Source organism: Micromesistius poutassou (genome assembly GCF_964030765.1).
Source record: "Micromesistius poutassou genome assembly, chromosome: 17".
Taxonomy (NCBI): Eukaryota; Metazoa; Chordata; class Actinopteri; order Gadiformes; family Gadidae; genus Micromesistius; species Micromesistius poutassou.
The window spans coordinates 3,484,522-3,509,521 of NC_140287.1; the positions used below are offsets into that span (position 1 = coordinate 3,484,522).

General features: G+C 43.8%; 2 protein-coding genes across 2 annotated transcripts in view; one reads left to right on the plus strand and one right to left on the minus strand.

Annotated features, from left to right (window-relative positions):
* Positions 1–520: 520 nt before the first annotated feature.
* On the minus strand, positions 521–8,923 carry vrk1 (VRK serine/threonine kinase 1). The gene is made up of 11 exons (XM_084482390.1): positions 8,836–8,923; positions 7,951–8,110; positions 7,693–7,748; positions 7,035–7,104; positions 6,276–6,363; positions 5,698–5,806; positions 4,643–4,735; positions 2,934–3,066; positions 2,180–2,300; positions 1,778–1,836; positions 521–900 (listed from the first exon to the last, which is right to left on the minus strand). The coding sequence occupies exons 2-11, from the start codon at positions 8,108–8,110 to the stop codon at positions 608–610; spliced, it is 1,182 nt and encodes a 393-aa protein (XP_084338516.1). The 5' UTR covers positions 8,836–8,923; the 3' UTR covers positions 521–607.
* Positions 8,924–10,162: 1,239 nt separating this feature from the next.
* Positions 10,163–25,000, plus strand: part of LOC311361877 (protein phosphatase 1 regulatory subunit 37) — a gene marked incomplete at its 5' end in the record, with an annotated part of 51,761 nt that continues 36,923 nt past the window's right edge. Inside the window, 5 exons of the mRNA XM_084481683.1 lie at positions 10,163–10,310; positions 12,261–12,361; positions 20,156–20,201; positions 22,043–22,143; positions 22,440–22,559. Coding sequence (XP_084337809.1) covers positions 10,163–10,310; positions 12,261–12,361; positions 20,156–20,201; positions 22,043–22,143; positions 22,440–22,559 — 516 coding nt within the window. The remainder of the gene's footprint in view (positions 10,311–12,260; positions 12,362–20,155; positions 20,202–22,042; positions 22,144–22,439; positions 22,560–25,000) is intronic.

Sequence of the window (25,000 nt, forward strand, 5' to 3'; positions counted from 1 at the left end):
CCATTTTTGACAATTGCTGACTGGCGACGGCGAGGCGGCGCCGTGCCGAGGTGAACAGATTGGCGGGATAATTACACACAATAAGCGTCGGCGGGGCCAGGTAACCCCTCGGCTGGCACCGCCTGCTCCCCCCGGGCACACGCGGCCATATGCAGCGGGCCCCGCAGCACCGCTGTGCTGCTTACGCAGGCACCCGCACGCACACACACACACACATGCACGCACACATGCACGCACGCGCACACACGCACACACACGTGATCACAGGAAGGTGCACACTCACACCACACAGAGATTAGAGTAAGGGTTCCGAGACAAAAAAAGATGGCTCATAGGGAGAGAAACCAAAAGAGGGAAAGCGATAGAAAACAGCCCGAGACAGAGCAAGGGGACAGGATAGGAGGAGGGGAGGGGGGGGGGGGGAAGGAAACGAGAGAAGGATTAAGTGTTGATTGTCGCCACGGACCTCTAAGCCCCTAGGGATTAGTGTGTCAGCACATTTGTTTGTCACATTAGCGGTGATGAACACACAGGTAGTGTGCTTGCAAGTACCAGTGTCAATACATGTAAGTCTGCTGCGGTGGGGGGGGGTTATATCATACCGATACTATGGGCAACACTGTGTGCGTGTGTGTGCTCGGGTGCGTGCGTGCGTGCGTGTGTGTCCGACCTTGACGGCCCCGCCGTGGAGGGCCCCGCCGCGGCCGCCGACGACCCCGCCGTGGGCGGCCCCGCCGTGGGCGGCCCCCCCGTTGGCTGCCGCGCTGAACACCAGCTTGCCGTCGTCTTTGGCTCCGGCGGTCTTCAGGGCGGCCTGCAGGATGGAGCGCAGGGCGTCGTACTCTGGTTTGTCCGTGTAGCCCAGGAGCTTGATCTTCTCCAGGAACTCCTCCATCTCACCTGCAGGAGCACAACGGCACAGCAGGGAGGGACGGGAACGGGGCGAGAGGAGACCCAGGGGCGGTTTGAATAGGTCTTTATGCAAACGAGCCCATAGAATTGACGACGAACCAGTGATTTCATCCCCCCGCCGTTGGCTTTCCCTATTGAAGTCAATGTTTGTCGTTCAAGCCAACATAGCGTGTATAGTTGCCCATGATAGACTAAAGTTGCAGACCCCTGGTTTGGAGTCGTGTGTAAATTGGCCAGAACACAAACACAACGACTTCTTCTTATCTTTAGAAAAATCTGTGCCCAACCAAATAAAAATGAACCATTGACATACACACTTAAACACTCATTATCGCTAGTCTATCCCCCTGAGGACCCGGCAGCCTGTCTTATTCGGTTTGCTGTGATTGTCTTTGCCTCTCAAGCACACAAACAGTAGTAAATGACTCTTTGGTCCCGAGCAGCGGAGCTGAAAAGCAGGAGTGACGACTCTTGCCACTTCCAACTACGATCTCTCCCTCCCATGTCTCTTTCATGCACTCTTCGCCGCTCTTGCCAGCCCCGAAGACACATCAATGTTGCCCGAGGGTCAAAGCGCCATGATAAAACAGGAATCAGTATGTCAGGGGTAAAATAAATGCACTGAGAAAAACAGACAAATAAACAAACCTCAGAGGCAAACACTTGTGTGTGTTTACTGTACAAAACTGTTTAAGTATGGATCAACGCCCTAAGACCTTTGAAAGTCCTTACTCCTTGAACAATACAACATTTATAAGACAAATAACATTTAGCCAAACAATATTTAGCTGCCTTTTCCGTATAAAGACTAATACTGGATTACAGTGATGGTGTGTATGAGTGAGTGAGCGAGTGAGTGAGCTACCTGGCCTGTCTTGGGATGGGAAACATTCAGACATGAAACCCGGAATGTCTGCTTGGCACCTGTGAGAGAAGCAGAGCTTAGGTTTAAGTTCATCTCAAAAGGGTAGAGGTTCAGTACCTGATTATTATGTTTGTTTAAGCATGACAGGTACATGCAAGGCACCACATCAACAAGGTTAATTACTTACGTCGTAATGATTGTCCAAAAACATTTTTATTAATTATCAACATTGTCACACTATTGATAAAAAGTTAATGTTTGAAACCTATTTTAGCTTGGATCTCCACTGCAAATCAATAAATAAACTGTGCCCCAGTTATATTTGAATCTGTCCGTAGGTCCAGCTCACGAGGGCACTACAGTGGACTATGGCTGTCGAATCCAACTGTGAAAGACGCTCACCTGAGTTTGGCGTCCCTGACGTAGATAGGGTCCTGTAGTTTGTCCTCCCAGGGCAGGCGACCACACAACCACTGCACCATGCAGTAGGCTAGGATCTCCAGGTCACTCCTCCTGGAAGGCACTGGTAGACCACGCACAGCATCTTAGCCAGGTCACTACAAACGCATGTGCATCAGGGATTACCGATGAGATGAATGATGCATTGTTACGGCAAACATGATCAAATGAGACCAACAGAAAAAACATGCTGGATATATTTTTTGAGGGGGGGGGGGGGGATGGAATCATGCATTTTAATGATTCCAAACGTGCCATTGTATTTCCTGAAAAAGACCACAACTAGTGGAATAATTAGCAGCATACAGAAGGGAAAAGCCATGGAGGCGCTGTCTGATTGACAAACAACAATATTTTTCCCTCCAATCATGAATACGTCCCTCCATTGAACCATCAAAACAAACATGCACGCCTCTGCAGAGTGGAGGCAGTTATTTGCAGAAAAAAAAAGAGGGAAATGACAGAAAGGCAATTTCAGTCTTGATTCCATCACGCCGTTTTTCTGTTCAATCTTCCTTAAGGCCCGTCAGACCAAAGCACGGGATAGTGTATTATTACTACAGTTTTTCGACAAAACTTGAAAATGGTGCATGGCCCCGGTATCAACAACCTGGACAATGAAACCGAAATGGAGGCAAAAGTCAACTATTTTCAAGAAATACAATTACACACAAAAATCAGCAGGCAGGGGGCATACCGACTCCTTTGTGTGCGTCAATGCTGGTGAACTCTATGGTGCCGTCGTGACATCTCTTGGGATCTTCCTTGTACTCCTTGAGCACGCCCTCAGGGCTGTACCTATAGGCCAGCCCATAATCCACCAGGTACACCTACGCACACGCACACACACACACACACTTTAATGAAATAAAAACCCAGCATCTTTCGGAAGCACGCCAGGCCCTTTAATAGAGGCCAATAACTTCACTAGCTAATGAGTTCCAATTCCAGATTAAATCATCTTTTAAGCGCCGGACTCTTGTGTTGTAATATGGTGGGAGTCTCGTTTGCGCAATCAAACCCGTATTGCTATTTACAGAAGCTTAGCCACTGTCAACAGCATGCTCACTTAACACATTTGGCTACTGCCTTTGACAGACACAAATGGAAGGAAATGAGAGGAACACAGACCAAAATAAATTACCAATTACTACTAAACATTTCCAACAAGTACTGAAGAAGCTATCAGCCTCCCGTGTTGAAAATCCCACGGGAGCAGATCCGACATGCTAATTGATGTTTAAAAATAGCCTTTTAATAATGCCACCAATGATACATTATTAATCTCCAAATTAAATATTTGCTCCTGCCTCCACCTTGTTTGCTTCTGAGAAAAAAAAAAGAAGCTATTTTCTTCTGAAACGTAATAATCCCTGAATTCTAAAAGGGTTGAAAAAAGATTATAACCTGTGGTACTCACAATCAAACGTATACATAAACAGAAATACATGTATCACAGCCTTTCTCCATAATTAAGCTGCCCCTCAAGATGTTCCTCAAGGGAACTGTGATGACCCATTAATTCAGTTGCTATTATTTTGTAAAAATAGCCTTTTATGTTCAATAATATATATATATATTTTTTTTTTTATATTATATTTTATATTATATTTTAATAATAATCAATTCAATTAATTGATCGATTTACTCCGACCCCCTTGAATAACATTGTTTTTATACTGTATATTTATCGGGTCTCCCAATGTCTACATCCTACTATTCATTGATTGATGATTCAATTTTTTAATTCCCTTTATAAAAAATATTTGTGAAAAGTTATGATTTTATTACAGCGAAAAACCTAGTGAGCTAACACAGAGGCTGCTGGTTCTGGTACTGGTGAGCACCAGCACAGAAGTTCCATCTCCAAACGAGGAGTACACCAGAATTGGAAGTGGTGTCGAGCACCATATGAAGTGCTTTATTTCTGCATCCATACTAAGACACTGGCTGCACTGCAAAGCACAACCACACTGCAGTGCCAGGAAAGCAGAGCACAGCTTTTGGCTTTAAGTCTGTTCCTTCATTGTTGCCGAGCTCTTGCCAATTCCAAAAACTCATAAGATTGTATTGTAATAGACAACAGCCTATTCTTTGTTATTAAAATCCAGGTCCATTTCATATGGATGATATCTTTGATATGATTGTAATATAGTTCTCCTTTACCGTTTTTGTGGGTTGGATTTTTTTTGTATTTTCTCAATTCCGATGATTCAAGATCTTTCTTTTGCCTTGAGTGTTCAGAACCCAGGGGGGGGATGTGTAGTCGGAGATCAGATTCCGACGTGGCCCAGGACAGCCTGTGATGTGACCGTGACTGAAGACTAGATACTGGATCAGTCCCAGCCCAGAAGCCCTGGGCCAAGAAGCCCTGGGCTGGGCGGATAACGGGTGAAAGGTCCTCACCTGATGTGGGTCTTGATGGCTGAGAAGCAGGTTGGACGCCTTGATGTCAGCATGGACGTACTCGTGTTCATGGACGTACTCCAAAATGTCCAGCTAGTTCAAGTGACAGGATATACAACATTTAGTTTGTCTTATTCTGAGCCAATAGCTTAACATCTTTGCCAAAGGACTACCGTTGGAAATTAGCCTGCTGGCTAACATTGGCACATTTACCAAAATGTTGATTAATGTGCACTTTTAATGTGTCCTTTAAATAAATAAATAAATAAAATAAAATGAATGACACTCAAACACTCAAGGCATGCACAGCAAAGCATGCCATGTGACTGTAATGGCCAAAGAGCGGGGTTAACGAACTCGGTAAGAACGATCCATACTGACATGGTACATTATGCTGCACCCACGCAGGTATAGCACTATTAAACTTGCACTGTCTAAATCTTCCACTTCCTGTGCGATCACTTCTGTTCAGAATTATGTGAATTTATGTGCGATAGTAAAACCCAGTCGCTGCTTTGAAGCGCTTGGTCATTTAAAAAAGGTAGCTGGCCGCCTCACGCCACTTCCTCTAATGCAAGAGTCTCCGGGACACGCCTCCCATCAAGCCATGTCCGCCATGGGCCTCCAGAGAGCAAATTGATTTAAAGTGAATAAAACCCCGGGGTTGATGAAGCCATGGGCGGATGGGTTTTATTCCTTAAAACACTCATAATTTTTAACAATTTGTAGGCAGTGAAAAAGTTATATAGTGTTTGCATGTATAAATTATGGTACCATGAGGGGAATTGCAGTACGAGTAAAAAGATCAAATGAGGACGGGGTACTTACTACTACACAACAAGCTTAGCAACTGGTTTATTATGATTGTGATTTATGCAGTGCACACAGCGCTTAATCGCTGCTACATACTCCTTAAATCTAACTACCACGAAGAACAAGTTGGCTTTTTGTTTTGTCAATACATACATATTAGGATTACACAAATAATTATAAAATGATTCAAATGTCTCGAAAAATTAAAAGCAGAACGAAAGAAAAACGTAATAATCACATACCAGTCGCAGGCCGAGCTGAAAGACCACTTTCCTGGGGAACTTCTTTCCGCTCTCTTCAAACTTCTTCTGCAGATCCGTGCCAAATCTATCCATCACCATGAACCTATACCTGAAACAGAGGGAACGCGGGCGGGGTGAGCTCCAGGATTTATTGAGCCTGGAACGTAGAGTGAGTTCATAAGTAGCTAGTTCTGGGGCGGCGTGCGTCTCAGGAAGTAGAGCAGGATGGCTTGTAACCGGAAAGTCGCTGGTTCTATCCCCGGATCCTCCTAGTGTCGAGGTGTCCCTGAGCAAGACGCCTCACCCTGACTGCTCCTGATGAGAAGCCTGTCGCGTTGCATGACTGACACCGCCGTTGGTGTGTGAATGTGTGCACGAATGGGTGATTGTGAGGCAATATTGTAAAGCGCTTTGAGTAGCCACTGGTTAGAAAAGCGCTAAATAAATGCAATTTATTTACCATTCAGCACCAGCCTGTTAAACCTACATCAACAGCAGGATGAAGCTGCAGTGGAGCTGGTTGTGAGTGTTTGATCCAGAGATTATACATGGAAAGGACTTTGGCCTGTGTGACTTACTTTTTCCCTCCTCTTTCATGCAGACCGGAGCCCCAGTACTTCGGGACCCCTAGATACTTCATCTTGTGAGACTTCATCCAGCTCTGGACTGCAGCACCATGGAGAGATTGAAGAAAAAAAACAAAACACCCATAAGCAAAAGAAAGCTTTGGGGTATAACACATCTGTAATAACTGACAATGAATAAGGGTGTGGATAACAAACCGCATCAGTAAGGAATAATGTGTTAACAAAGTGTGTCGAGCGGTTGGAATCAGTTGGTACGGCTCAAACTTATTGTGGCCATCAACAAGTTGTCAGGATGGCAGGAGACATGGAGTGAGGCCACGGCGCTCAGAGTAATACGTGTTTAATTCCTCTGAGGAGAGGGGGCGGAGGGGGTTGTGGCCCCCGAGCTAATCTGCTGCCGGGACAAATATTTACCAACAACATGAGACGATTCTGACATGAATAAAATATGAGCCTTTGGTTCCCTAGTAATAAAACAGTTAATTGTCAGGGGAGATTGACATTTGGATTGTTATTATATAAAATGCAAAGTTGTGGCCTGGGGGCGACTGGAGCAGCCACCAAGAGCACCTCCCCCCTATGTGAGTTGGCCTACAATGTGGCAGAGCAACACAATGACTTTTTTTTTAATTAAGAAAGTTGCCTGTCTGCTTTGTTTGTTTGTCTGGGTGGTTAGAGACGATCATATCTATGTGTACACGGATGACATGGTGATGTGCGTGTGTGATCAGGGACGGTGCCGTAGCTTACTGAGGTCTGGTTTGGCCGCTCTCATGTAGAATTTGAGCTCGGAGAACAGGGGGCCATTGTCACTTGGCTCCTAGAGTTGAAAAACAAAAAATATATTATTAAAGCATTTACACTTTTACAAAGCTTTCGAAACCCATGTGTTAATCACAAGCAGTTGGGTGATTTGATAAGACCCCAGAATCCTGTCACAGTGTGATCCAGACATCACACAATACTCAAATTGGGATCTCATGCCCGTTATTTCTCATACATCATTTTGTTGAGAATCCATTACAGCCTTGCTGTCAATAGACAATAGATCAGGCATTAATGTACCCTTACTGCTGTGAAGAGTGCTTATATCATTTCTGCATGCATCTCCAATGCAGCTGTCCACATAGCAAAGCATCCCAGGAGAATAATCCTAGATGCCTGGGGTTCTCCCACCCAAGTCATGGAAACAGCCTGAAAATGGGCTGTACACAATCATTGCCAAGCACAATCATCTTCCCATGTGACAATCCCTTATCCCTACACACAGCATACTCAGCTGTTCTTGGATATCAGAAAAATGTTTAATAATTGTGATTTTGAAATGGTGTGCCACATTTGGATTCTGGGATGCAAAAAACAATCATAACATCCCCCACACCAAAGGACAATCAAGCATTAGACTTACCACTTTGATAACATATTTAGCTTCTGCACCGACAGCATTTGTCGAGTTTTCATTTGCTGGAAAGAATGAGAAAACATACTGCATTATTCCAATAATATCAAGATAAGACTTTGTGTGTTTGGGGTGAATAGAAAGTTTCACATGCTGTTTAAAACAATATGATTGTGTGAGAAGTCTGTGCCAACTGTTGTTTACCCAGCTATTTTTAAGGAATAATTTTAAATCAACATAAAGAAGGGACCTTATGTAACCTCTTACCCAAATAAATGAGACCAAAGCCCCCCTGACCAATGGGTGAGCCAAGCTTCCATGATTTCTTTGCATTATCCGTCAATACTACTCCTGGTGGAAACTCCTCGGCCAGCTTTCTCTTGGCAGGACCTCTTGCTTTCCCTGGTGCTTTGGCTTTAGGAGGCATCTGTAACACACAATGGCAGGTTCAGGTTGTCTACAAAAGCGCATTGTCATTGTGTGTAATCATCCCCATGACGTTTCGACACAAGCTATGACTCTAATGTGTAGTGTTGTTTATATGCACAATGTGTGTAAATAGCCTAATATTTTAAATATTTTGATGTAGGTACAACGCGCATCGAACTTATACTTATAATGAGTGTACCCAGGAGTGAGTAACTCACACGTGTGTATTTAGGACATGTTTGGAGAGCTGCTGCTGAAAGCAACTATGGCATGATGTGTTCATCTGTAAACGAGATCCAGCTACCTCATCATTATGACATTATAACAATAACGTGACTCCCGTTCAGAGACTAGACAGCTTTCAACCAAATCCCAGCCACCACAAGTTAGCTTCTCATAGCCACACCAGCTACAACTCCAATTCATTACATGCACTAGCTCTGAACACAAAACCGAACACGGGTTATATCGCAATGACACGGTATGTTCTGACGCCAGGCTTAAGAGACACATTATATTATTACACACACATTATTATCCATCCGAACATCATGGATGTGTGGCCGGCCGGCGGTGTTTTGCTAACGTCGCTAACCTGCTAACCACTTTGTTTACGTTATTTGCTGTCGTTTTTAGGAGACCAATGAAAGTATAAATCGAGCTCAAGCAAAGAGAGGTTGTCGTACGACCCGGTTGAGATGATATGGCAAGAACACAACAAACCTTCGCGTTGTTGTTGTAGTGTTGGGTCCCTATCGTTGGCTGAATCTCTGCTGGACCAAACTTCCCGCAAAACTAGCGCTCAGAAGGGAACGTGACCACCATACGGCTCTCCCATTGGTCAGGAGGGTGCGACGTCACCCGGGCTAAACAGAAAGCAAAACGAGTGCATCTCGGAAATGTTTTTGTTTTTTATTGACACTTTTCTTGACTAGGCGAGTGGCAGAGTGGTGTGACTTCATCCGGACAAAGCTGAAAGCAAAACTCATCAAATTATTTGAAACGTTACAGTATAGATCCTCTTTAAATGCCAAGAAAAGTGTCGGCAATGATTTATTATTTATGATTGCCTATTTAGATGTTAGATGTTGATGTTGTCATTTAAGAACAGATTAGCTATCTTAGTTCATGCACAGAAAATATTTGCCCTAACTTATTTACCCTCATGTTGGAGGTACAAAACACTGAATGTGACAATGTGAGTCTGGCTGTTGAGTCAATAACTATTTTAACGGTACTACACTTGTATTCAATGGTCTTCATCGTAGTATAATAATTGGTTCTACATTATTGACACAACTTGTCTAAATTATAGTTAATAAGTTAAATGCAGTTATCTAACTCTTGAAGAAACTATGTTCATCTGAGCAAGTTGTGGAGCATGGCCCAACATGAAGGTAAATAAGTTAACGCAAAAATTGTATGTGCATGAATAACTAGGTTACTCTGTAACTTAGCCTATACATTCAAGGCCAAACCATAACCAACCCATATCCTAATATCAATCATAATAACAAAGCTGGGTAAATAAAAACAATGGGACAGTAAACCATATATGTTAGACGATGTGAAAATATTATTTTAATTCCTTCTACAACTTAATCTTATTGGGGTTCAAAAACGTCTAATTTCTCCAGTCCAAATTTAAAACTTTGCCAGGGTATGGCTGCGCATACTAATGTAAATAGGAAGCTAAACATATAGCCATAGCTTGTTCTTAATCTGTCACTTGATAGAAGCATATCAGATTTCAGTTGCAGTGCTGTGCACCCCCTCATGAATAAGATATACTTGCTTTCTTTGTTGTCTTGTCTTTCCACAAAGTGTATTCTCACAGAGCCTCTTAGACTCTAGGCCTGTAGCTTGTCTGCGAGTTGCAGCAGACATTTGCCCTGGCCCTCAAGTTATTTTTCAACTTCTCATGCCCATAGTACCTACCTTGGTATTAGGTTGGTGATTGTTAGCATGCCATGTGTGTCATGTGAACTGACCTGGTTGCTTTGAACAAAACAACGACTCTACAGCTGGGCAGTGGAGTGGTAGGAGAAGGATGGCCAGGTGTAGTGACAAGGAGAAGGATGAGGAGGAGGCAAATTACGATGGGTCAGAGACGAAAAGTAGCAAAGGTGAAAGGCACGTATCTTTCCCTCCGGATGAGAAGATGGTGTCCGGCTTCGCGGAATACACAGACAGACACAGTAGGCATTTTCTTGCTCTTAAAAATAAGTATTTTTATTGTCATCCATTCAAATTAAGATTGTTATTCACTCAGATGCATTTTGTATTTAAAATGTATGTACTGTATATGTACAGTTCAGACCAGTTCCTTTCTGACCAATCAGGCACACACTTCTCTTATTTATTGAGGGACTCTGTTTTCATATAAATGATTGATGTGTGAATGCAACTGTTCTCAATGGCAGAGAGAGGAACGGAGGGAGTGAGCAGAGAGAGAGAGATCTCTTTTTTTTTTGGGGGGGGGGGGTTATTTTCAAACCCATGCTGTGTTCTGCTCTCTCTCTTTGCAACTCCCTACAGCAGCTTTAAGATGATTTTGCTTTGCTCCTCTGTTTGATGTACAGGTAAATCAAATGTGCAAGCAAGCTGTATTGCATAATCAAACATGTCAAGGATGGTTTACATTTCTTGGAAAAAAAAAGAAAAGCACCACACAGTTCAACCCTGCATTGTGTAACCTTTTCTGCAGACAAATACAAATGTTTATTGTTTGACGCTAACAGAGTTGATTGAACTGTGGTTGGCTGGGTTTTTATTTTTCATACACTTTTGAACAAACATTTGTCTGCAATGAAAAAGTTACAAAGATGTTTGGACTAATACGTTCGTGGCAGGATGGCAGGCGGGATGCAGGTTTAATGGTCACATCTTGAATGGGCCACAGGAATGGAAAACCAGCTCTGCTAATTTCTAATTTAGCAAATTGTACCATTATCCATTTACTATCCATTTCCAGTGTGCAGAATTTAGTGTCTTCTAGCAGTGAGGTTGTGGATTGCAACCAACTGAATACCCTGACCCGGGTACCGCTATTCACTACACTATTTTAGACTTGAATCAAAAGGTAAAACTAACAGGCGGTTCACGTACATTTTAATTGAAAGTTGATTAAATTAAAAACTTGTAGTCGTGGTTTGTCCACTCTGGGCTACTGTAGAAATATGTCGGTGCATCATGGCGGGCTCCATGTAAGACCCGCTCCCTATGTAGATATCAGCAAGTCAGATTAATTCAAATTCCAATATGTTATACAGTTTGTTTACAGTATGTTTACAACAATAATTGTGAGTGGGAAGGAGGGAATATTGTCATGAAAAAACATGATATGTTTGCAATTTTTATGTTTTTTCTTGTTTGTTTTTTATGTCGTATATAACAATACAAAAAAACATACATACACAAAATATACAATTAATACATAGATGGAATGGAGTTCTCTTTCTTATGTATTCAAGCCTTCGCCATTTATATTTTGCTTTTGAGAGAATTTGTCACATGTTTCGTAAGACGTTGCAATTAATATGTCCTGCATGACTCTACTCTTGATTGGGAAACATTCATTTTGTGTTTTGTGTTTCATCTTTTTAATGACGTTGGCTTTGGTATTTTCAACGTTAGAAAAAGGATACCAATGAAAACTCTAAAATAGCCCACTCTGCATCTCTTGCTTTTTGTAATCTAAGAAGTAAAGACTCTTTGTAGGACATTCAAAGATTCAAAAACAAGTGTCTCTATCTTCAAAATCTCCCTACTTTATTTTATGCATCTGGAAGCTCATCCCATGAGGCAATGGTTGATAAATAGGGCCGCCTGATTGGCTGATTTATAACGCAGACAGTCATTCATCCAGTCGTCTGCCCTTCCTTACTTCTCATCGACGGCCATCTTCCCTCTTTTCTAGTCTGCACGAGTGCCTACCCAGTCATACACACACACAAACACACACACACACACACACACACAGAAACACACACACACACACACACACACACACACACACAGGCTGCACAGTTTACCGTATGGCACTCTTCGAAGCTCCCCTAAGCGCTTTTTCACTTCAATACGACGCCGGTGGCTCACTGGGACGCGGAGACATTAAGGCAGTAAATGAGTGTATTTTTCCATTTTAGTTGACAGCTGCCTCACCTTGACAGAGGTAAGCCTGGCCTACCGCAGGAGCTGTGACAGACACCAGGTGGAGCCCAGAGTGTGCATTCTGGAACAGCTCAAGGTAGACTTGTTTGAACTTTTTCTTTTTTTTCTTTTTTTTAACCATCACATTTGCATACCTCTATTGAATTATCAATGGCTGTTTGGGAGTTTGAGGGTGATGTGCTATCAGGTGCTTTGTGCTTAGTCCAGGTCAAAAGATTATTATTTTACCTATTTTATTTTTTAACAGGAACAGAATAATAAAAAAAAAACACATGAAATACTACTAGACTCTTGACAGCCATAAACCCATCTAGAATAAGTCATATTTAATATTTTTTTCATCGGGTCATCGGGTGTTCTCAGAATGAACACCTTATGCTAATTAGCCATTGTATGGCAAATTGAACCAGATTGTGTCAAGGTGAATCTTGACATCAACGTTGTTGTACGCACGTTGTTGATAGTGTGACCTAAACACCGAAAAGGCTTTTAGTGTTGAGTTGCTGTTCATTATATTGCACTTTGGTGGAGCGTCAAGCTGATCACAATTTGAAACTGCTCAAAACATCCCATCAGGTTCTTCATGTGGTTAGTCTAATGGTCTTTATCCTCACGTAAAACACTTTCAATTCACATTTTATTTTTTATCTCATCTGGTCCAGATTGTGGGCCTGTGGGTGAATGTAATTTCTCAAATGTGTTGTGATATTACTCTGAGGTTTGATGATGGGCTGAAAAAACATGCACTCTTAGCTAGGTTCTAGGAAGCAACTATTATAGGTATATAACTCCACTAAATATGATGATCATGATATGAATCCCAAAAAAATAAAAGTCCCAAATGTACTACCAACTCAATTATACCCATTATACTCAGTAATACAAATACTTATATTTGATGTGGTTGATTTCAGGATTTCAGTGTATATCCAACCTGTTTAATCTGACAGTGGAAAATAGAAGGCTATGGATGAAGCCTCAGATCCCCAGCCCCCATCGTGAACGATGGAAAAATGTTCAGACTATTGGTCTTAAAACAATTGTATCGAACGCTTGAGCGTCGGTTGTGCAGCGTCAGCGGGCATGCTCATAAAGTGAGTGTGTAGCGTCAATAGAAAAGCCTCTGCAAAGACAACAAAGACAACATTAAATGAAATATGCTACCGCCCTACACGTCCACACCTTCTCAAGTACACATACGCACACACACATGCCGCCTTGAAAAAAAGAAAAAGCATATTTAATGAGGGTAAAGCGCTGAACAATAAATCACACTGAATTCATTCCAACAGAGAAACAAATATCAACTGGAATGGTTTTACTTTGAAAACCTTCCTGACTCTCTAGTGATGACACAGTCAGGGTGTGACAGACACATATCCTTCATCGTGATGTGCCTCACACTCACACACACACGCACGATGCACCATGCACATGCATGCACGCACATGCCGGCACGCACACACAAACACACGCATGCAATGTGTGTGTGCCGCACATGCACACGCGCGCACACGCACACATGCACACAAGCACACACACACACACACACACACACACACACACAGTTTCATGAAAAAGCTAAAACAATGTCTTTCCCATGCGCACACACAACACACAAACACACGGACACACACTCACACTCAGTATGTGCGTGTGCATATAAAAATCTTTGGGCAATTTCAATCATTTCATTCAATCAGCATCAATCAGGCTTAGGCATCTCCAGCCCAAACAGGGAGGGGGAGGCGGCTGAGAGGGTTGTTGACTGCGATGCAGAATGGGTTTAAGTCAATGGGTTTGCAAATAATAGTACAGCTGTAAATGAAAACAAATACAAAGTTGTGTATGTGTATGTGTTTGTGTGTGTGTGTGTGTGTGTGTGTGTGTGTGTGTGTGTGTGTGTGTGTGTGTGTGTGTGTGAGAGGGGGGGGGCAGTACACAGACTTACACACACACAGAATATAGCATATTATGTTGTGTATAGTTTACATAGGCTAAACCCAGGACACACTGAGACACACACACACATCAAAAGCACACTCGGACGCTTAAAGGATAAAACGCTTGTGCACATAAACTCCCGCGCTCGCTCGCTCTCTCTCTCTTCCTCTCCCTCTCTTTTCCCCGTGCTCCACCCCTCAGACATAAACACACACACGCACACTAATGCACATACAAACACGTACTCACACCCCCCTCAGCATGCTTGCACTTGAAACCCATACTGCACCATTTATAATTCATTTTATGTACTTACTGACTTTACTTGGACTGGCCATGTTAAAGAACAAGCCTTTTTTCGAGGCCCCCCCTCCTCTCTGCATACATTTTGGCGGAGATCAAGGGGAATTATTTGTGTGGAAATGAGAGAGTTAGCAGTGCTTACATTAACTATAGCGCCGGCGTATTATCTCCGAGGTGGTAATGAACCCAATTGCATTTGAAAACGAATGTAGGTGGTCCTCCTGAAAGATTAAAACATGTACGGTTTAACAGTAGCTAAGAGGGCTGATATTAAGAGCTTCAAAAAGAAGCCTGCATGCAAATTAATCTGTAATAAGTCTGTGCACAAGAAGAAAAAAAGCGTAAGAGCGTATTTATTAAATTAGGTATTTCCAGGCAAAGGCAATTCTCCCAAAGGCCGGCCACTCAATACTATTTAAAGCATTAGAGTTAGTTAAATATACTAATAACAATGATAACTATTATTATTATGATTATTATTATTGTTAATGTCGACACATGGGGCTTTGAAAACGTGTCTCATGAAAGAGCTCTGTTTTTTGGTGACATCTTTATAGAAGGGGGGGGGGGGAGGGAAGCTCACCCACTGTACAAATGTGTGAAGTCTGTGTCTCTGAACCTTGTTTTCACGATCAAATTCAAGCTGCGATTAGGATTAGGTGGCACGCCGGCGCCCAGGCTCCACGCAGCGGCGGTGTGCAGCCCGTACGGCCCCGCTGTCTGCCTCTGCTCCACCGCTCGGTGCGTGACCAAAGCAGTGCGATGCTCCACAATGTATTTCTTATTTAAGACCCCCCCCCCCCGTCCGATTGACGATTGGGTATGAGTCGTTTCTTTAATAAATCAATGGATTGATAATTAGGATAATTATGGATTGATCAACGCGTACATGATATTAACCAATTATGTTAAACTGTGCGAATGTATCGCAATGATTTAGGAAATAGACCTCCCTAAGGGGAACACAACTGGGATTGTTTAATTGCCCTATATGTCTGAAATTATGAAATTATTTAGAATACATCAAACTATAGCTGCAAAGAGGATTGTTTGCATTAACTGGTGCTTGTTTGGTCAACTCAATTATAGTACAGTAGTTAGGGGATTGTTCCTTGCAAGTTTGATCTTGGTGGACTGTGGTGAAATCAATTACTATGATGTCTTTCATAATTTTCCAGTTAAAAAAATGTATATGTATAAAAATGCCCCCAACATCACAACCCTATGCTCTTAAATTCAAAGAGTCCCAATTCCTATTCGAGTCAATCATATTGTGGGGCTGTAAATCCCTTGGCGGGGAGGGGAGGAAAAAACGAAATAACTCAGAAATTGGAAAAGACAAGAGAAAATCTGTTTTTGTAGACCACCGCTGCTTGCAGAGCCCCTTTGATTAGCAGTAATGTTGCACGGCTGAAGCCTGCTGACGCCACAGTGACAAACCCAGTCCCTGACTCGCAGCTCCTCACACACACACACACACACACACACACACACACACACACACACACAAGCAGACAAACACACACACACACACACACACACCCTAAGATTGGCTCGCATCTCGCCTTGCCTGTGTAATTTTAAAGGAACTTTTTTTCCCCTCTTCCTTCTTCTTTCTTTCAAATTAAATACATGCTGATTGTTATTGCCGCGCCGCATGTGTCTCGGAGAAGTCGTCAGCGAGGTAAATGTCACTAAGTAAGTGGCACACTATTTCCCTCCGCTGGTTATTAGCGAGTTCCGCATACAAAATAAAAGTGCCAGGAGGAGAGGGTAGGCAGGGGGGGGGGGGACGGGGGGACGGAGGAAGAGTGCGCCAGAGTGGTTTCCCGCGCGCCGGCTGAATGCCGAGCTTATCAGGACACAGCAGGGGGGGACCGGACATATGTCGCTCCTCTCATTACAGGCCGAGGCAGCGAGAACGGGGGTGGTTAGTGGCGCATTCTGAAATGGCGTTTATATATACGCCCAGGCAACCGCTTCGATCACACTCAGCGAGAGGAGGGAGGGAGGGAGGGAGGGAGGGGGGGGAGAGAGTTAGAGAGAGAGCGAGAGAGAGAGATAGAGAGAGAGGGGAAGGAACGGAGGGAGGATGGGTCTAAAGGCGTCGTTAGCCGGGATGAGGATCACGGCAGCGACCTGGTGTACCCGCTCCCCACACTCACCGGCGCCATTTTAGTCAAGCTCTGGCAAGCATCGTGTCATCACCACGACAACACATGCTCCGCGCAGGCGACAGAGAGACAAGGGTGAGACGGAGAGTTTGACAAGAGGAGCCCCTCGCTCTTTGACTGTCATGTAAAGAAAACTAAAAATAGGAGGAAGGCCTCTGTATTTTCCTGCTTTAGTTTTCACAAACGAGTGGTGAGCTGAACAGATGTACTCATGGTGCACTTAAAGTGGACAATTAGGGTGAATTAAATTTGCACAGTTGGGTGGTTGTACAAGAAGTAATGGCTTTTGCAGAGTTAGCTCAGAATATAAGTATTGTAATGTATGAGGAATGGTATGAGAAATGGCCTTGGTAGCAGTAAGGTGATAACTGTACAATAGTGGGTACAATTTGGCTTCAAGATGTTTGCTCTTTTGGCTACACAAAATGGAGGCGGCTTACAACAACAAATCTGCTTTTATCGCGGCACACGGACGAGTAGAAATACAAACTTTGATATGCTGCTCACAGATCTAATGCACACCACCATTGTGACATGGCAACTCATGTGATTGTCTTTCATTCCAAGAAGTTATGTTTAACCTATTTAAAAAACACAATGTAGAGGGTCAATATATTTTATATAGGTATGCGGGGAAAAACAGATATTTTATTTATTGTGTTGCCATGTGCAAACAAACAGAATGACAGTTCTGTACATTATTGTACAATATTGTCAGTCAATTAAAATTTAAGTTTCTTATTTTGTCCCTGCTTTTTGTAGGCACTGCCACTTTAATTGCTAATTGTTAACAGGGAACAAATATATTTGCATATTAATTAGCTCCCAATTTACATTTTTAATTTGCCGCCTTCAAAGGGTGTGAGATAAAAAGGTTGTGTTATTTTAAATAATTTATCCTTTCATTGCGTAAAAGATGCTGAAAGGAAAAATGCGTGTGCTAAGAGCTTTATCTGTTGCAGATGTGTAATAAATAAATAAATAAATAAATAAATAAATATATATATATATATATATATATATATATATATAGTGAGAGGGATATATATATATTCTATATATGTGTGTGGAGTATTTCCTACAATTAATTTAATGGGCTGGGAAAAGGAAGAGCTGCACTTTTTAATACAAAGCCACCCAGAGCGGCAGTGTGAGGGAGGTTCTGGAGCCCTGGACGGCTGAGGAGGGGGAATACACCAGAGAGGACTTCTATGGAAGTCAAGTTTAAAAACCACATCCTCCGCCTCTCTTTTTATTCCCTCTATTTCGTCTGCTTCGTCTGCTTGAGAGAGGTAGAGAGAGAGAGAGCGAGAGAGAGAGAGAGAGAGAGAGAGAGCATAGCCTTTTTCTATGGTTACATTTTGTCCTCCTCCCTCTCTCTCCTGACACATCAATTGATGCGGGCGGCGCTCGGGCTCCTTCGTCTGTCGTCTTCTACGTGAGGCTGCGCCATGCGTCTCTCCCCCCCCCCCCCCCCCCCCCCCCCCACGTGCACGTCAGCAAGCGGGCTGAGAGAGGGGGCACAAAATTCGCAAGTTCGGAAATTCATTAGGATGAAAAACAGCCTCTTCTGTGTTTTTACGCAGTGAGAGAGAAGTGCTTCTTTGTGTGTGTGTGTGTGTGTTTCTGTGACGTTTGTCTCCTATCTCTATTTCCTTTGGTGTGTGTACATGTCCCTCCCATCTTTTCATGATTGTGTGTGTAAGCGTGTGAAGTTTGTCTCTCTCTTTCTCTCTTTCTTTGGGTGTGTGTGTGTCCCGCTGTTTCATGTGTGTGTATGTGTATGTGTGCATGCATGCATACTTTTGAAGCAGTGTGTCTCAGCCTCATTTGTGCTATCCCTCTGTATGTTGGCCTATCACACAATGTGTGTGTGTGTGTGTGTGTGTGTGTGTGTGTGTGTGTGTGTGTGTGTGTGTGTGTGTGTGTGTGTGTGTGCGCACGCGCGCGTGCGCCAGTGTAAATGTATCTGAATAAGCTCTCTGCATATGTGTTGGTGCACCTGAGTGTAAACATATAGATTGTGCACACTGAACACACAATTCATCAGAAGGTAAACAACCAAAGCACAAAGAAAGCCCAGTCGTCTTAAGGCTATCATTTTGTCATCCTGAGTTTTGGCATGTCCTACTATATTCTGTATAATTACTGTGATGCATTGTCCTTGAAGTGCATTGTGTAACCCTACATGGTTGGATACGTCTCAACTCAAACATTAGTTTGAGTTCAATGTGAGCGTGTGTTTGCGTGTATACATTGCGTGAGTCTGTGTGTGTGTGTGTGTGTGTGTGTGTGTGTGTGTGTGTGTGTGTGTGTGTATGTGTGTGTTCCAATTAAACACCATGCAGCCTCTTGTATACATAAACAGTGCAATTTACTTCCCATTGATCTCGCTCTCTAATTCCTTCAACCGGAAGAGAAAAAAAGAACACTTGATGTCTGTCCTTTTGTGTCCTCTCCTCCTATTCCACCCTCGCTCTTCTTGACTCCCTTTGCTCTCCGAGGCCACGAGAGAAGGCGGGCGCTCTCTTCCCAGAGTTCCCTTTGAAGACAATAAAAAGCACACACCGCGCGGTGAGACGCGGGGCGGCGGAACTCATGTGGCAAACACAACTTGCGACGGTGCGACGTCCACAGGGACGCACCGATGAGCATCTCCCGCCACGGACCCCCGCTCTCGCCGCTGCTCGTTTCATCTCAGACACGCCTGTTTTCATTTCTTGTTTGCGGTCTGTCGTCTGGCTTGTTAGGGGGTACAGCCGCCCCCCCCCCCCTCCTCTTGTTCCCCGGTCCTTCTCACCGTTCTAATGGTAAGCGGAGTGTTAAGGACAACAGCGCCGCCGACACCGACAAACGACGACGGCGGCGGCGGCGGCGGCTCGGTTGTTTATTTATTGATTGTTTTTTTTTTTTGTTTTTTTTGCTCGCCACCATCCGTGCAGTCGCCGCGCCTCCGCCCGGTGATTGATGCAGTCAAATTAGATGTATGTGGAACGTCGGCTCTGGCAAATGAGCACATCAACTGATGACCAGCTGTTTCTAATTATTATACACTGGTTAATTAGGACACGGTGTCACCAGCAACGGAGGCGGTAAACTGTGTGAAATTCATAATTCATGCTTGCAGCTACCCCTCACCGCCCCCCCCCCCCCCCCCCCCACAGAACAACCCCTACCCCTCGCACCATCAAACATGCTGAGACGACTGGTGTGGTGGGGGGGATGTGGGGGGGGGGGGGGTTGTAAGAAAGGCTAGGTAAAATAAGAAAAGAAAAATAAATGGCTGTAGTGGATGTGTCAAAGTCGTGTGTGCACACATGTGTGCGGCTGTTGTTGTCAATCTCTCACACCTTCAGTGTCCCCCCCTCCCCCCCCTCGTCTCTCTCTCTCTCTGTTTGCCGTCTTCATTCCGTCTCTCTTGTCGTTCTTTCTCTCTTTCAATCCATCAGACGGGGACTTGTGTAAGAGGAAGGATGAAACGTCTGGACCTGGGAGGTAAGTGCGAGAAGGGCAGCCATCGTCAACGCACGCACGCAAACACACACACACACACACACACACACACACACACACACACACACACACACACACACACACACAGACATATAGAGTGTGATGGGATACACCACAAAAAACAAAGACGAAAAAATGGTAGAGATTGAATATCTAATAACGGACTCATCAGAGACGTCAAATCAATAAACAGATCAATGGACTGCACACTTTCTACCTTATTTGTTGGATGCAGAAGACTTAGAGGTTGAAATAAAATAACGATGCATGGCTCGGAACCTTACCGACACTAAACAGTTTCCCAACAGGCCTTAATGCCTTAACACCCCCAAAAACCTAAACGAAACTTGTAGCGCGCACACACACACACACACACGCACACGCACACTCACACTAGCGTCCAAAAGTGTGAAGTTGTGTGATTGTTCAGATTGATGGGGGGATGGGCGGGCGGGGGCGGGGGGTGGTCTCCACCCCCACCCCCCCCACCCCCCCCCCCCCTCTTTCCCACATTGTCACGCGCTGATGACATCTGACTGGGGGTGAAGCTCTGCCCTCATTATCTTGCCAGCACAGAGCGGATTATCAAAATGGGATTTTACATCACACAGCCCACTCCAACCCTACAGTTAAGTGATTATTGTTATGGTAGAAGAAGGAGAAAAGAGGACGCTGAGGGAGTTTTCTTTTTTTCAAATCATGCAGAAATCTTTTTTTGCAAATAATTATGCTAATGACATATTACATTAATAAATTATCGGCAAACACACTCCTGACACACACACACACACACACACTTACATCTCTTGTGGTCCTGGGAGCGATTCCAGATTCCTTTGCCCTTCTTGTCCAAGAAGATACAATTTCACCCACGGAGGCAGAAGCTTGCCGTTGGAGAGCGAGAGAGACGGAGAGACAAAGGGCAAGCACAGCGATCATCAAAGATGCTTCCTGCCCAAATGTGCTTTGTTTATAAAAGTAATCCTGAATGAAAAGATCTGACACTGTTTGATATCCAGGCTTGACTCTTCGTGCAGATCCTCGGCTCGCCTCATCATTTATCTCAACATGTTGTTCTGGGACAGCCACCACTGTCTTTGCGAACGGGAGAGGCGAAATCTCCCCCCCCCCCAAAAAAAAAAACAAAGATATTGAAATAGATCTGCGTTTCCCATCAACCGTGGCAACTGTGGCCTTCCACTGCCATTTCTGAATGACAACGAAAAAATTCTCTGCTCTCAACAGCCCTAACCCTAACCCTATGAAAACAGAGCATTAGTCACAGATGTTATGACTTTTAATTGTTTGATTGTTTTTTAAGGGCAGATAAATGCATTATGCTAAAATAAAACACATTTCCCGATGTGCCATGCCATCGGACCCTGCATTATGCCTTTCACAAATCCTGTAAGAAAATCACAAGATAAAAAGATTATCCTTGCAGTTACATTAAATAAATCTTCCCTGGTATGAAGACGTTCTCAGGTTGTTTGGGGCAACAAATCAAATCCAATTTTCACATCAGGTTAAAAAGGGGGAGACCTGTGCGATGCGTTATTTGTTTCATTTATTTCAATACTTCCGATGACATGGTAGATTGTGCTTTAAGTTCCCAGAAACATGCAACTTTTTTCCTCGAACATTTTGTCTCAGAAAACACATTTAATAAGAAGTGATGAGAAAGCGTTTGAAGCCATGCCATTTTACCTGTTAGCAGACCCCCTCGCCCCTCTCTCTCTCTCTCACACACACACACACACACACACACACACACACCCCTCTGCTCCAAATTATCTCGTGTCTGATTGCTTTCCTCTATCAAGGTGAGCGATTAGACCTGGGCTCCTGCGAGGCACTGGAAGTCGTTCTCAAATCGCTATGCTTTGATTTCATCAATCTCCGCGCAGCCCGACTAGAGGAAAATGTGAGTTTTATGAGCCCCCAAACTTTTTCCCCCCTCACTCACTCTCTCTTTTCTCAATCTTCCGCTGCGACTCCAACGCAGTTTCATATTCAGTCGCCTTCTCTTCCCCACTACCTCACCCTCTTATCAGATTACGAAGCACCCCCCCACACCCCCTCATCTCTCCCTGCCTCTTCCAAAATGAACTTCATAACATCTCTGTCAAATTTAAGGCCCCTTTGATTTTCTTTCATTTGTGTGTGTGTGTGTGTGTGTGTCTGTATATATATTTTATCCCTTCCCTGTTCCTCTCGCAGGGAGCGTCATCCTTGTTGGATATGATTTTGTACTATGAATCCACGGCGTACCTTGACCTGTCTGACAACAGCCATGTGGGGACATCCGCCTGGAGAGCCCTCGCTCATTTGATAAAGCAGGTGGGAGAGCTGGGCTTTCTTCATCTTCCTCGTCTTCATCTTCTCTTCACTTGGGTTTTCCTCTTCTCCACGGGGCGGGTTTACATTAAAGAAAGTGAGTTTGCTGTGGCGCAACATGAATTTAAAATAAAGGTGGCTTGTGAGATATATATATATACTACACACAAACACACAACTGTGTGTATGTGTGCGTTTCTTTTGAGTTTTCCCTGCTTTCCTGCCATTTTCCGGGAAATAAGAGCATCTGAAAAGTATTTGTGGATCACTGCACAAACATCTTTATGTACATGCACGCATTCACCCACACCACATACACATATATCAGTGCATACTTCATTAAGAAGATGTCATTAGCTGGAATTAACTGATTAGCCATGAGATGGCATGAGAAATTATGGCTGGGATGTTCCCAAAAGTCATCACTGCTCACTGACTTCCCTTGACACCTTTCTCGACTGAAGTGAGTTTGAAAATTTATAGAAGATATGAAAAATTACCGCTTTTACTTTTCTCTAACTGGGTACGTTCAACGTACGTTCAAGGTGGTGTCTTCAAAATCAAATGTCCCATCTCCCGTTTTCATAGGGTCAGTTTTAATGTGACACAGATTACAAACGTCAACCACGTCCAATATATGTATATGTATCCTAAAAGGTATTTGAATGCCATAGAATGCACAATTAAAATAAGTAAGCCTGTTGCAACAAATGGCTATCATAGTTTGCAGGCAAAAGCTGAACTTTCTTGCACCCTTGTCTTCCCACCAAAGGTGTATTCAATTAGACATGGACTCGCCATCAAGGATATTACAATTGAACAGCTGAGAAGAAAAAACGCCAGGCAGAGGAGGAATAAATTAAATAAATAAAGTTTTCAGCCTGGCCGATGAGGATGGCAGTTTAGACGTATCCATAGACATATAGCTATCTCCTAAAGGAAACCATATACAGTCACTCTGCTAATATACTCCCAGTCAAACTGCAAAATGTCCTCCATGTACGAGCAGAATCAGCCCCCACAAGCAATGATGAAAAATTCATGGCCACTTTAGAAAATAGGCATTGCTGGTTCTGGCGGGACAAACTAGTCATGTGCCCGCCGTCAGCTGACGGCTTATGCGGTCCAATCAAACACACACACACACACACACTGATAGGCAAACTCAAACACACACTCTGCGAAGTTGCTGTCCTGAGCAGAATTTCGGAATTTTCGAATTTCAGCAGACCACCACTAGCCTAGTCCTAACTAGACCTTCGTACTCATTTCATTCATACTGATGGTCTAGAACTGCTATAGAGACAAACGATTTCTCACTTGAAGGCGGGTGCTGTTGAAGTTTAAAACCTATTGGCTCTGCCCAGTGCCACTCCGGATCTGCCTTTACCAATCGCTAACGTTTGGTCGTGACGTATTTCATGCTTAGCAAACTCCTTCACCACTAACGGAGCCAGCTGGAAAATTAAACTTTTCCCGAATCCCGTGGGAAGAAGCGCCACAACATCTTGACCACCAACAAAAAAAAAATCTGGCTTTATCTATATTCGGCAGAGTTTCCACAACAGACCGAATAGCTTCGTTAGCATCTTTCTCCATGGTCTTCCTGGAAGCTCCTGGTGCTTCCTGGTATTTGTTTGACTACAACTGAAACTCGACCTGTACGTCACTGTTCTCAGGCCGCGCCTGAGAACAGCCTGTTCGCTGATTGGAGGGACAAACTTGAGGGAAAAGAAATCGTTCGAACATACAGCACTCCCAGACCTAGTACTGCAGTGAAATGAAAATTGAGCGGAAGTACGGAGGCGGGCGGAACCAGGCTAGACCACCACCACCTGCTTTGGTTCTGCTCTGTATTGTATGGGTTGAGATATCCGACGTACCTCATGGGGGATTGTATCGTGCTCCCTGTTGTTAAATGTTGGCATGCTGTTGATATTCTGTGTCTGACATATGTGTGTCGTGCTTTAAATCCTACAGCAGGGAGCACCAGAAAAGAGTGGACCCATACTGCGCAACTAAATTGTATTACCATTTCATGCGATAATGGGTTAAATCTATGACATGAGTGATTCCTGACAGAAATGGACTGGATGGAACTCTCACAGAGGGCACAAACTCACAGAGAACGGCAAAGAGTGACTGGTCATTTAAAGGCAAATTAAAACAGCCAAGAAAAGGGATGGAGGGATAAAAAAAAAAAACACAGTTTCAGAATTTCTCTGTTCATTCTGTGTGCCGCCGGCCAGTTGTTCTTTTCCTTCTGTTTTCTTGATGTGTGCTTTTCTTCCTACACTCCTCGGTTTGAGCACAACGCGCCATAACACAGGATCATGGACTGTTCCGTATCTATGAATCTATACGAGCGTGCGTGCGTTTGTGTGTGAGAGTGTGTACGTGTCTACGGGCAACAGGCATGTGCCGCCCCCCCACCCCCCTCCCTG

Coding starts and splice junctions, on each gene's coding strand:
- vrk1 (XM_084482390.1), bottom strand. CDS start 8,110: ATGCCTCCTAAAGCCAAAGCACCAGGGAAAGCAAGAGGTCCTGCCAAG. Junction 7,105..7,692: donor CTAAATATGTTATCAAAGTG/GTAAGTCTAATG, acceptor TTTCAACTCTAG/GAGCCAAGTGACAATGGCCC. Junction 5,807..6,275: donor CATGAAAGAGGAGGGAAAAA/GTAAGTCACACA, acceptor CCTCTGTTTCAG/GTATAGGTTCATGGTGATGG.